Genomic DNA, 13,673 nt, shown 5'->3' with positions numbered 1-13,673 from the left:
TAACAGACCTTTACTAGTCCTGTACTAACTAGTTTAAAGTAGTGCACTATATAGGGAATAGGGTGCCATAGGGCTCTGGTCTAAAGTAGTGCACTATATAGGGAATAGGGTGCCATAGGGCTCTGGTTTAAAGTAGTGCACTATATATAGGGAATAGGGTGCCGTTTGGAATCTAGCCATTCTCTCACAACAGTAATTCCTAGTCAGATAAATGCTCTCAAACACACAATATAATCTACCGAGATCTGCTGTTGGTCCTTCTGTAGCTCAGTTGGTAGAGCATGGTGCTTGTAACGCCAGGGTAGTGGGTTTGATCCCAGGACCACCCATACATAGAATGTATGCACACATGACTGTAAGTCGCTTTGGATAAAAGCGTCTGCTAAATGGCATATATTATTATTATATATTAGATACAAGGACCACTGAACTAGCATCATTCTATAGGGTCACACTATAATCTACAGAGATCTGCTGTGTCCTATAGTTAGATACAAGGACCACTGAACTGACATCATTCTATAGGGGTCACACTATAATCTACAGAGATCTGCTGTGTCCTATAGTTAGATACAAGGACCACTGAACTAACATCATTCTATAGGGTCACACTATAATCTACAGAGATCTGCTGTGTCCTATAGTTAGATACAAGGACCACTGAACTAACATCATTCTATAGGGTCACACTATAATCTACAGAGATCTGCTGTTAGATACAAGGACCACTGAACTAACATCATTCTATAGGGGTCACACTATAATCTACAGAGATCTGCTGTGTCCTATAGTTAGATACAAGGACCACTGAACTAGCATCATTCTATAGGGGTCACACTATAATCTACAGAGATCTGCTGTGTCCTATAGTTAGATACAAGGACCACTGAACTAGCATCATTCTATAGGGTCACACTATAATCTACAGAGATCTGCTGTGTCCTATAGTTAGATACAAGGACCACTGAACTAGCATCATTCTATAGGGTCACACTATAATCTACAGAGATCTGCTGTGTCCTATAGTTAGATACAAGAACTGCTGAACTAGCATCATAAAAGGTGACAGACGTGTTGATTATTGTTGTCCTCTGAAACTGGCAGTCTTCTCTAATTGCGTTGTGTATCCAGGCCTTAACTTTCCCTGTCTCTCGTTCCTTCCGCCCCGTCTGCCCACCCAACTGTCTACCTGTCTCCTCAATGATTGATTTACCCCTCAAAAAAAAACTATGATTAACGCATTCTCTGAAATGCGTTGGTTTTACTAATAATATATACACATTTTCAAAACAAACTTTTCTATTGTCCTGTCAAGAGTTGCCAAATGCATCTTTCCATCCTCTCTCTCCTCAGTGGTGACCTGCCCTCCCCCTCCTCCCATCCACAACGGGCTCCTGGAGGGCTCCGTGTTTGAGTGGGGTACCAGCGTGAGCTACAGCTGCCTGCCTGGGTACGAGCTCTCCTTCCCAGCTATCCTCACCTGTGTGGGCCTGGGCTCCTGGAGAGGAGATCTGCCTCAGTGTCTGCGTGAGTCAATACAACAAACACCTTCATGTTTTAAAGATACAGTTTATCAACTCTACAAAGAGGTTTAAAGAAACAGGTTTCCATCTCTGTACAAAGAGGTTTAAAGAAACAGGTTTCCAACTCTACAAAGAGGTTAGGAGATACAGGTTTCCAACTCTACAAAGAGGTTAAGAGATACAGGTTTCCAACTCTACAAAGAGGTTTAAAGAAACAGGTTTCCAACTCTACAAAGAGGTTAGGAGATACAGGTTTCCAACTCTACAAAGAGGTTAGGAGATACAGGTTTCCAACTCTACAAAGAGGTTTAAAGAAACAGGTTTCCAACTCTACAAAGAGGTTAGGAGATACAGGTTTACAACTCTACAAAGAGGTTAAGAGATACAGGTTTCCAACTCTACAAAGAGGTTAGGAGATACAGGTTTCCAACTCTACAAAGAGGTTAAGAGATACAGGTTTCCAACTATACAAAGAGGTTAGGAGATACAGGTTTACAACTCTACAAAGAGGTTAGGAGATACAGGTTTCAACTCTACAAAGAGGTTAGGAGATACAGGTTTCCAACTCTACAAAGAGGTTAGGAGATACAGGTTTCCAACTCTACAAAGAGGTTAGGAGATACAGGTTTCCAACTCTACAAAGAGGTTAGGAGATACAGGTTTCCAACTCTACAAAGAGGTTAGGAGATACAGGTTTCCAACTCTACAAAGAGGTTAGGAGATACAGGTTTCCAACTCTACAAAGAGGTTAGGAGATACAGGTTTCAACTCTACAAAGAGGTTAGGAGATACAGGTTTTCAACTCTACAAAGAGGTTAGGAGATACAGGTTTCAACTCTACAAAGAGGTTAGGAGATACAGGTTTCAACTCTACAAAGAGGTTAGGAGATACAGGTTTCAACTCTACAAAGAGGTTAGAGATACAGGTTTCCAACTCTACAAAGAGGTTAGGAGATACAGGTTTCCAACTCTACAAAGAGGTTAGGAGATACAGGTTTCAACTCTACAAAGAGGTTAGGAGATACAGGTTTCAACTCTACAAAGAGGTTAGGAGATACAGGTTTCCAACTCTACAAAGAGGTTAGGAGATACAGGTTTCCAACTCTACAAAGAGGTTAGGAGATACAGGTTTCCAACTCTACAAAGAGGTTTAAAGAAACAGGTTTCCAACTCTACAAAGAGGTTAGGAGATACAGGTTTCCAACTCTACAAAGAGGTTAAGAGATACAGGTTTCCAACTCTACAAAGAGGTTAGGAGATACAGGTTTCCAACTCTACAAAGAGGTTAAGAGATACAGGTTTCCAACTATACAAAGAGGTTAGGAGATACAGGTTTACAACTCTACAAAGAGGTTAGGAGATACAGGTTTCAACTCTACAAAGAGGTTAGAGATACAGGTTTCCAACTCTACAAAGAGGTTAGAGATACAGGTTTCCAACTCTACAAAGAGGTTAGAGATACAGGTTTCCAACTCTACAAAGAGGTTAGAGATACAGGTTTCCAACTCTACAAAGAGGTTAGGAGATACAGGTTTCCAACTCTACAAAGAGGTTAGGAGATACAGGTTTCCAACTCTACAAAGAGGTTAGGAGATACAGGTTTCCAACTCTACAAAGAGGTTAGGAGATACAGGTTTCCAACTCTACAAAGAGGTTAGGAGATACAGGTTTCAACTCTACAAAGAGGTTAGGAGATACAGGTTTTCAACTCTACAAAGAGGTTAGGAGATACAGGTTTGCAACTCTCTACAATGAGGTTAGGAGATACAGGTTTCCAACTCTACAGAGGTTAGGAGATACAGGTTTTCAAAACGTAGATAACAATAATTAATATAATAAATAATAATTAGTCATATATAATTAATAATACTAAATGATATATAATCACTACTAATAATTATTATATAATTAATAGTAATAATTAATATATACTTAATAATACTAATTGATATATAATCACTACTAATGATTAATATATAATTAATAGTTATATTTAATATACAATTAATACTAATAATTAATAATGATAAGTAATGTAATAATTAATAATACTGATTAATATATAATTAATAACACTAATTAATAATAATAATTAGTAGTAATAATTAATATAATAATTCATAATTATTATTTATTTTGTGTCCCTTTCTTGTATCTTAACCAACAACAGGTGCATAAATACACACCAATCACAAACTATAGTAGACAACAGCATCACCAACAGGTGCATAAATGCACACCAATCACAAACTATAGTAGACAACACATGGATACAGTTCCTAATTCAGATCGTAAATTATTCTGGTGGGAATGAATGATTTCTGGGCTCTGCCGTGTTTTGTGAAGATGGACTCTGTATCTGCGGCCTGATGGTAGGAGCTGGTACTCCTGGTTGAGTGGGTGTGATAGTTCGGTGGCGACTGCCACATCATATCGTTTCTGAGATGTTCAACTCTCTACAAACACATAGATTGCCATGGTATATTGTTTCTGAGATGTTCAACTCTCTACAAACACATAGATTGCCATGTCATAGTGTTTCTGAGATGTTCAACTCTCTACAAACACATAGATTGCCATGGTATATTGTTTCTGAGATGTTCAACTCTCTACAAACACATAGATTGCCATGTCATGGCGTTTCTGAGATGTTCAACTCTCTACAAACACATAGATTGCCATGGTATATTGTTTCTGAGATGTTCAACTCTCTACAAACACATAGATTGCCATGGCATGGCGTTTCTGAGATGTTCAACTCTGTCCAAACACATAGATTGCCATGGCATGGTGTTTCTGAGATGTTCAACTCTCTACAAACACATAGATTGCCATGGCATGGCATTTCTGAGATGTTCAACTCTCTACAAACACATAGATTGCCATGGCATGGTGTTTCTGAGATGTTCAACTCTCTACAAACACATAGATTGCCATGGTATAGTGTTTCTGAGATGTTCAACTCTCTACAAACACATAGATTGCCATGGCATGGCGTTTCTGAGATGTTCAACTCTCTACAAACACATAGATTGCCATGGCATGGCGTTTCTGAGATGTTCAACTCTGTCCAAACACATAGATTGCCATGGCATGGCGTTTCTGAGATGTTCAACTCTCTACAAACACATAGATTGCCATGGCATGGCGTTTCTGAGATGTTCAACTCTCTACAAACACATAGATTGCCATGGCATGGCGTTTCTGAGATGTTCAACTCTCTACAAACACATAGATTGCCATGGCATGGCGTTTCTGAGATGTTCAACTCTCTACAAACACATAGATTGCCATGGCATGGCGTTTCTGAGATGTTCAACTCTCTACAAACACATAGATTGCCATGGCATGGCGTTTCTGAGATGTTCAACTCTCTACAAACACATAGATTGCCATGGCATGCAACTCTCTACAAACACATAGATTGCCATGGCATGGTGTTTCTGAGATGTTCAACTCTCTACAAACACATAGATTGCCATGGCATGGCGTTTCTGAGATGTTCAGACATTGCCATGGCACTGTACATATACTGTCAATACATAAAAACAGCATGGTCTTCTACACATAGATTGCACTTGCTGCAATGCACAGGCAGGTTTGAGATGTTTCTGAGATGACAAAACTCTCCAAACACATAGTGTTGCCATGGCATGGCAGTAGATTGGTTTCTGAGATGTTCACAGAGCCTCTACAAACACCACTAGATTAACACCACAGCAGTAATAGGCGTTTAACACCACAGTAGTACAGTACAGTATAGGCGTACCACTAGATTAACACCACAGCAGTACAGTACAGTACAGGGTAATACCACTGATTAACACCACAGCATAGAATACCACTAGATTAACACCACAGCAGTGCAGTACAGTACAGGGTAATACCACTAGATTAACACCACAGCAGTACAGTACAGTATTGTAGGGTAATACCACTAGATTAACACCACAGCTTACAAACACATAGGGTAATGATTAACACCACAGCAGTACAGGTTTGGTAATACCACTAGTTAACACCACAGCAGTACAGTACAGTATAGGGTAATACCACTAGATTAAACCACAGTAGTACAGTACAGTATAGGGTAATACCACTAGATTAACACCACAGTGTACAGTACAGTATAGGGTAATACCACTAGATTAACACCACAGCAGTACAGTACAGTATAGGGTAATACCACTAGATTAACACCACAGCAGTACAGTACAGTATGGTAATACCACTAGATTAACACCACAGTAGTACAGTATAGTATAGTAATACCACTAGATTAACACCACAGCAGTACACAGTATAGGGTAATACCACTAGATTAACACCACAGCAGTACAGTACAGTAGGGTAATACCACTAGATTAACACCACAGCAGTACAGTATAGGTAATACCACTAGATTAACACCACAGCAGTACAGTACAGTATAGGGTAATACCACTAGATTAACACCACAGTACAGTACAGTGGGTAATACCACTAGATTAACACCACAGCAGTACAATATAGGGTAATACCACTAGATTAACACCACAGCAGTACAGTACAGTATAGGGTAATACCACTAGATTAACACCACAGCAGTACAGTACAGTATAGGGTAATACCACTAGATTAACACCACAGTAGTACAGTACAGTATAGGGTAATACCACTAGATTAACACCACAGCAGTACAGTACAGTATAGGGTAATACCACTAGATTAACACCACAGCAGTACAGTATAGGGTAATACCACTAGATTAACACCACAGCAGTACAGTACAGTATAGGGTAATACCACTAGATTAACACCACAGCAGTACAGTACAGTATAGGGTAATACCACTAGATTAACACCACAGCAGTACAGTATAGGGTAATACCACTAGATTAACACCACAGCAGTACAGTACAGTATAGGGTAATACCACTAGATTAACACCACAGCAGTACAGTATAGGGTAATACCACTAGATTAACACCACAGTAGTACAGTACAGTATAGGGTAATACCACTAGATTAACACCACAGCAGTACAGTATAGGGTAATACCACTAGATTAACACCACAGTAGTACAGTACAGTATAGGGTAATACCACTAGATTAACACCACAGCAGTACAGTACAGTATAGGGTAATACGACTAGATTAACACCACAGCAGTACAGTATAGGGTAATACCACTAGATTAACACCACAGCAGTACAGTACAGCATAGGGTAATACCACTAGATTAACACCACAGCAGTACAGTACAGTACAGGGTAATACCACTAGATTAACACCACAGCAGTACAGTATAGGGTAATACCACTAGATTAACACCACAGCAGTACAGTATAGGGTAATACCACTAGATTAACACCACAGCAGTACAGTACAGGGTAATACCACTAGATTAACACCACAGCAGTACAGTATAGGGTAATACCACTAGATTAACACCACAGCACTACAGTATAGGATAATACCACTAGATTAACACCACAGCAGTACAGTACAGTACAGGGTAATACCACTAGATTAACACCACAGCAGTACAGTATTGAGTAATACCACTAGATTAACACCACAGCAGTACAGTACAGTATAGGGTAATACCACTAGATTAACACCACAGCAGTACAGTACAGTATAGGGTAATACCACTAGATTAACACCACAGCAGTACAGTTAACACTAGATTAACACCACAGCAGTACAGTACAGTATAGGTAATACCACTAGATTAACACCACAGCAGTACAGTACAGCATAGGTAATACCACTAGATTAACACCACAGCAGTACAGTACAGTAGGGTAATACCACTAGATTAACACCACAGCAGTACAGTACAGTAGGGTAATACCACTAGATTAACACCAGCAGTACAGTACAGTATAGGGTAATACCACTAGATTAACACCACAGCAGTACAGTACAGGGTAATACCACTAGATTAACACCACAGTAGTACAGTACAGTATAGGGTAATACCACTAGATTAACACCACAGCAGTCAGTACAGTATAGGGTAATACCACTAGATTAACACCACAGCACTACAGTATAGGGTAATACCACTAGATTAACACCACAGCAGTACAGTACAGTATAGGGTAATACCACTAGATTAACACCACAGCAGTACAGTATAGGGTAATACCACTAGATTAACACCACAGCAGTACAGTACAGTATAGGGTAATACCACTAGATTAACACCACAGCAGTACAGTATAGGGTAATACCACTAGATTAACACCACAGCAGTACAGTATAGGGTAATACCACTAGATTAACACCACAGTAGTACAGTACAGTATAGGGTAATACCACTAGATTAACACCACAGCAGTACAGTATAGGGTAATACCACTAGATTAACACCACAGTAGTACAGTACAGTATAGGGTAATACCACTAGATTAACACCACAGTAGTACAGTACAGTATAGGGTAATACCACTAGATTAACACCACAGCAGTACAGTACAGTATAGGGTAATACCACTAGATTAACACCACAGCAGTACAGTATAGGGTAATACCACTAGATTAACACCACAGCAGTACAGTACAGCATAGGGTAATACCACTAGATTAACACCACAGCAGTACAGTAGTACAGTTAACACCACAGCAGTACAGTACAGTATAGGGTAATACCACTAGATTAACACCACAGCAGTACAGTACAGTATAGGGTAATACCACTAGATTAACACCACAGTAGTACAGTACAGTACAGGGTAATACCACTAGATTAACACCACAGCAGTACAGTACAGTATAGGTAATACCACTATTAACACCACAGATTAATACCACTAGATTAACACCACAGTAGTACAGTACAGTATAGGGTAATACCACTAGATTAACACCACAGCAGTACAGTACAGTATAGGGTAATACCACTAGATTAACACCACAGCAGTACAGTATAGGGTAATACCACTAGATTAACACCACAGCAGTACAGTACAGGGTAATACCACTAGATTAACACCACAGCAGTACAGTACACCACAGTAGTACAGTAGGGTAATACCACTAGATTAACACCACAGCAGTACAGTACAGTATAGGGCAATACCACTAGATTAACACCACAGCAGTACAGTACAGTATAGGGTAGGTAATACCACTAGATTAACACCACAGCAGTACAGTACAGTACAGGGTAATACCACTAGATTAACACCACAGCAGTACAGTATAGGGTAATACCACTAGATTAACACCACAGCAGTACAGTATAGGGTAATACCACTAGATTAACACCACAGCAGTACAGTATAGGGTAATACCACTAGATTAACACCACAGTACAGTACAGTATACAGGGTAATACCACTAGATTAACACCAAAGCAGTACAGTACAGTATAGGGTAATACCACTAGATTAACACCACAGCAGTACAGTACAGTATAGGTAATACCACTAGATTAACACCACAGCAGTACAGTACAGTATAGGGTAATACCACTAGATTAACACCACAGTAGTACAGTACAGTATAGGTAATACCACTAGATTAACACCACAGCAGTACAGTATAGGGTAATACCACTAGATTAACACCACAGCAGTACAGTACAGTAGGGTAATACCACTAGATTAACACCACAGCAGTACAGTACAGTATAGGGTAATACCACTAGATTAACACCACAGCAGTACAGTACAGGTAATACCACTAGATTAACACCACAGCAGTACAGTACAGTATAGGGTAATACCACTAGATTAACACCACAGCAGTACAGTACAGTATAGGGTAATACCACTAGATTAACACCACAGCAGTACAGTATAGGGTAATACCACTAGATTAACACCACAGCAGTACAGTATAGGGTAATACCACTAGATTAACACCACAGCAGTACAGTACAGCCACTAGATTAACACCACAGCAGTACAGTATAGGGTAATACCACTAGATTAACACCACAGCAGTACAGTATAGGGTAATACCACTAGATTAACACCACAGCAGTACAGTACAGTATAGGGTAATACCACTAGATTAACACCACAGCAGTACAGTATAGGGTAATACCACTAGATTAACACGTGAGTACAGATTAATACCACTAGATTAACAGTAGTACAGGTAATACCACTAGATTAACACCACAGCAGTACAGTACAGTATAGGGTAATACCACTAGATTAACACCACAGCAGTACAGTACAGTATAGGGTAATACCACTAGATTAACACCACAGCAGTACAGTACAGTACAGGGTAATACCACTAGATTAACACCACAGTAGTACAGTACAGTATAGGGTAATACCACTAGATTAACACCACAGCAGTACAGTACAGTATAGGGTAATACCACTAGATTAACACACAGTAGTTGAGTCCACTAGATTAACACCACAGTACAGTACAGTTAACACCACAGCAGTACAGTATAGGGTAATACCACTAGATTAACACCACAGCAGTACAGTATAGGTAATACCACTAGATTAACACCACAGCAGTACAGTATAGGGGTAATACCACTAGATTAACACCACAGCAGTACAGTACAGTATAGGGTAATACCACTAGATTAACACCACAGCAGTACAGTACAGTACACTAGATTAACACCACAGCAGTACAGTACAGTATAGGGTAATACCACTAGATTAACACCACAGCAGTACAGTATAGGGTAATACCACTAGATTAACACCACAGTACAGTATAGGGTAATACCACTAGATTAACACCACAGTACAGTACAGTATAGGTAATACCACTAGATTAACACCACAGCAGTACAGTACAGTATAGGGTAATACCACTAGATTAACACCACAGCAGTACAGTACAGTATAGGGTAATACCACTAGATTAACACCACAGCAGTACAGATTAACACCACAGCAGTATATAGGGTAATACCACTAGATTAACACCACAGCAGTACAGTACAGTATAGGGTAATACCACTAGATTAACACCACAGCAGTACAGTATAGGGTAATACCACAGATTAACACCACAGCAGTACAGTATTGAGTAATACCACTAGATTAACACCACATAGGGGTAATACCACTAGATTAACACCACAGCAGTACAGTACAGTAGGGTAATACCACTAGATTAACACCACAGCAGTACAGTATAGGGTAATACCCAGTATAGGTACAGTACAGTAATACCACTAGATTAACACCACAGCAGTACAGTACAGTATAGGGTAATACCACTAGATTAACACCACAGCAGTACAGTACAGTACAGGGGTAATACCACTAGATTAACACCACAGCAGTACAGTACAGTATAGGGTAATACCACTAGATTAACACCACAGCAGTACAGTACAGTACAGGGTAATACCACTAGATTAACACCACAGTACAGTATAGGGTATTACCACTAGATTAACACCACAGCAGTACAGTACAGTATAGGGTAATACGACTAGATTAACACCACAGCAGTACAGTACAGTATAGGGTAATACCACTAGATTAACACCACAGCAGTACAGTACAGTACAGGGTAATACCACTAGATTAACACCACAGTAGTACAGTATAGGGTAATACCACTAGATTAACACCACAGCAGTACAGAATAGGGTAATACCACTAGATTAACACCACAGCACTACAGTATAGGGTAATACCACTAGATTAACACCACAGTAGTACAGTACAGTATAGGGTAATACCACTAGATTAACACCACAGCAGTACAGTATAGGGTAATACCACTAGATTAACAGTAGTACAGGTAATACCACTAGATTAACACCACAGCAGTACAGTACAGTATAGGGTAATACCACTAGATTAACACCACAGCAGTACAGTACAGTATAGGTAATACCACTAGATTAACACCACAGCAGTACAGTAACACCACAGTAGTACAGTACAGTATAGGGTAATACCACTAGATAACACCACAGCAGTACAGGGTAATACCACTAGATTAACACCACAGCAGTACAGTACAGTATAGTATAGGGTAATACCACTAGATTAACACCACAGCAGTACAGTACAGTATAGGGTAATACCACTAGATTAACACCACAGCAGTACAGTATAGGGTAATACCACTAGATTAACACCACAGTAGTACAGTACAGTATATAATACCACTAGATTAACACCACAGTAGTACAGTACAGTACAGTATACTAGGGTAATACCACTAGATTAACACCACAGCAGTACAGTACAGTACAGGGTAATACCACTAGATTAACACCACAGCAGTACAGTACAGTATAGGGTAATACCACTAGATTAACACCACAGCAGTACAGTACAGTATAGGGTAATACCACTAGATTAACACCACAGCAGTACAGAATAGGGTAATACCACTAGATTACAGCAGTACAGTATAGGGTAATACCACTAGATTAACACCACAGCAGTACAGTACAGTATAGGGTAATACAGTAACAGTATAGGGTAATACCACTAGATTAACACCACAGTAGTACAGTACAGTATAGGGTAATACCACTAGATTAACACCACAGCAGTACAGTAGTACAACACCACAGCAGTACAGTATAGGGTAATACCACTAGATTAACACCACAGCAGTACAGTACAGCATAGATTAACACCACAGCAGTACAGTACAGTACCACTAGATTAACACCACAGCAGTACAGTATAGGGTAATACCACTAGATTAACACCACAGTACAGTACAGTATAGGGTAATACCACTAGATTAACACCACAGCAGCAGTACAGTATAGGGTAATACCACTAGATTAACACCACAGCAGTACAGTACAGTACAGGGTAATACCACTAGATTAACACCACAGCAGTACAGTATAGGGTAATACCACTAGATTAACACCACAGTAGTACAGTATAGGGTAATACCACTAGATTAACACCACAGCAGTACAGTACAGTATAGGGTAATACCACTAGATTAACACCACAGCAGTACAGTACAGTATAGGGTAATACCACTAGATTAACACCACAGTAGTACAGTACAGTATAGGGTAATACCACTAGATTAACACCACAGTAGTACAGTACAGTATAGGGTAATACCACTAGATTAACACCACAGCAGTACAGTACAGTATAGGGTAATACCACTAGATTAACACCACAGCAGTACAGTATAGGGTAATACCACTAGATTAACACCACAGCAGTACAGTACAGTAGGGTAATACCACTAGATTAACACCACAGCAGTACAGTATAGGGTAATACCACTAGATTAACACCACAGCAGTACAGTACAGTACAGGGTAATACCACTAGATTAACACCACAGCACCACAGCAGATTAACACCACAGCAGTACAGTAGGGTAATACCACTAGATTAACACCACAGTACTACAGTATAGGGTAATACCACTAGTTAACACCCACAGTATAGGGTAATACCACTGATTAACACCACAGCAGTACAGTACAGTATAGGGTAATACCACTAGATTAACACCACAGCAGTACAGTACAGTACAGGGTAATACCACTAGATTAACACCACAGCAGTACAGTATTAGGGTAATACCACTAGATTAACACCACAGTAGTACAGTATAGGGTAATACCACTAGATTAACACAGCAGTACAGTATAGGGTAATACCACTAGATTAACACCACAGCAGTACAGTATAGGTAATACCACTAGATTAACACCACAGCAGTACAGTATGGTAATACCACTAGATTAACACCACAGCAGTACAGTACAGTATAGGGTAATACCACTAGATTAACACCACAGCAGTACAGTACAGTAGGGTAATACCACTAGATTAACACCACAGTAGTACAGTATAGGGTAATACCACTAGGTTAATACAGTAGTACAGTATAGGGTAATACCACTAGATTAACACCACAGTAGTACAGTACAGTATAGGGTAATACCACTAGATTAACACCACAGCAGTACAGTACAGTATAGGGTAATACCACTAGATTAACACCACAGCAGTACAGTACAGGGTAATACCACTAGATTAACACCACAGTAGTACAGTATAGGGTAATACCACTAGATTAACACCACAGCAGTACAGAATAGGGTAATACCACTAGATTAACACCACAGCACTACAGTATAGGGTAATACCACTAGATTAACACCACAGTAGTACAGTACAGTACAGGGTAATACCACTAGATTAACACCACAGCAGTAC

The 13,673-nt window shown here is 39.6% G+C and overlaps 1 protein-coding gene across 1 annotated transcript in view; it reads left to right on the top strand.

Moving 5' to 3' along the window:
• Positions 1-13,673, top strand: part of LOC127927324 (CUB and sushi domain-containing protein 3-like) — a 65,621-nt gene that overhangs the window by 14,693 nt on the left and 37,255 nt on the right. The window contains exon 2 of the mRNA XM_052513486.1: positions 1,401-1,527. Coding sequence (XP_052369446.1) covers positions 1,401-1,527 — 127 coding nt within the window. The remainder of the gene's footprint in view (positions 1-1,400; positions 1,528-13,673) is intronic.

The sequence above is a fragment of the Oncorhynchus keta genome, unplaced genomic scaffold, assembly GCF_023373465.1.
Source record: "Oncorhynchus keta strain PuntledgeMale-10-30-2019 unplaced genomic scaffold, Oket_V2 Un_scaffold_12948_pilon_pilon, whole genome shotgun sequence".
NCBI classification, from domain to species: Eukaryota; Metazoa; Chordata; class Actinopteri; order Salmoniformes; family Salmonidae; genus Oncorhynchus; species Oncorhynchus keta.
Note: the sequence above shows the minus strand (reverse complement) of the source record. Positions and strands in the feature narration are given on the sequence as shown.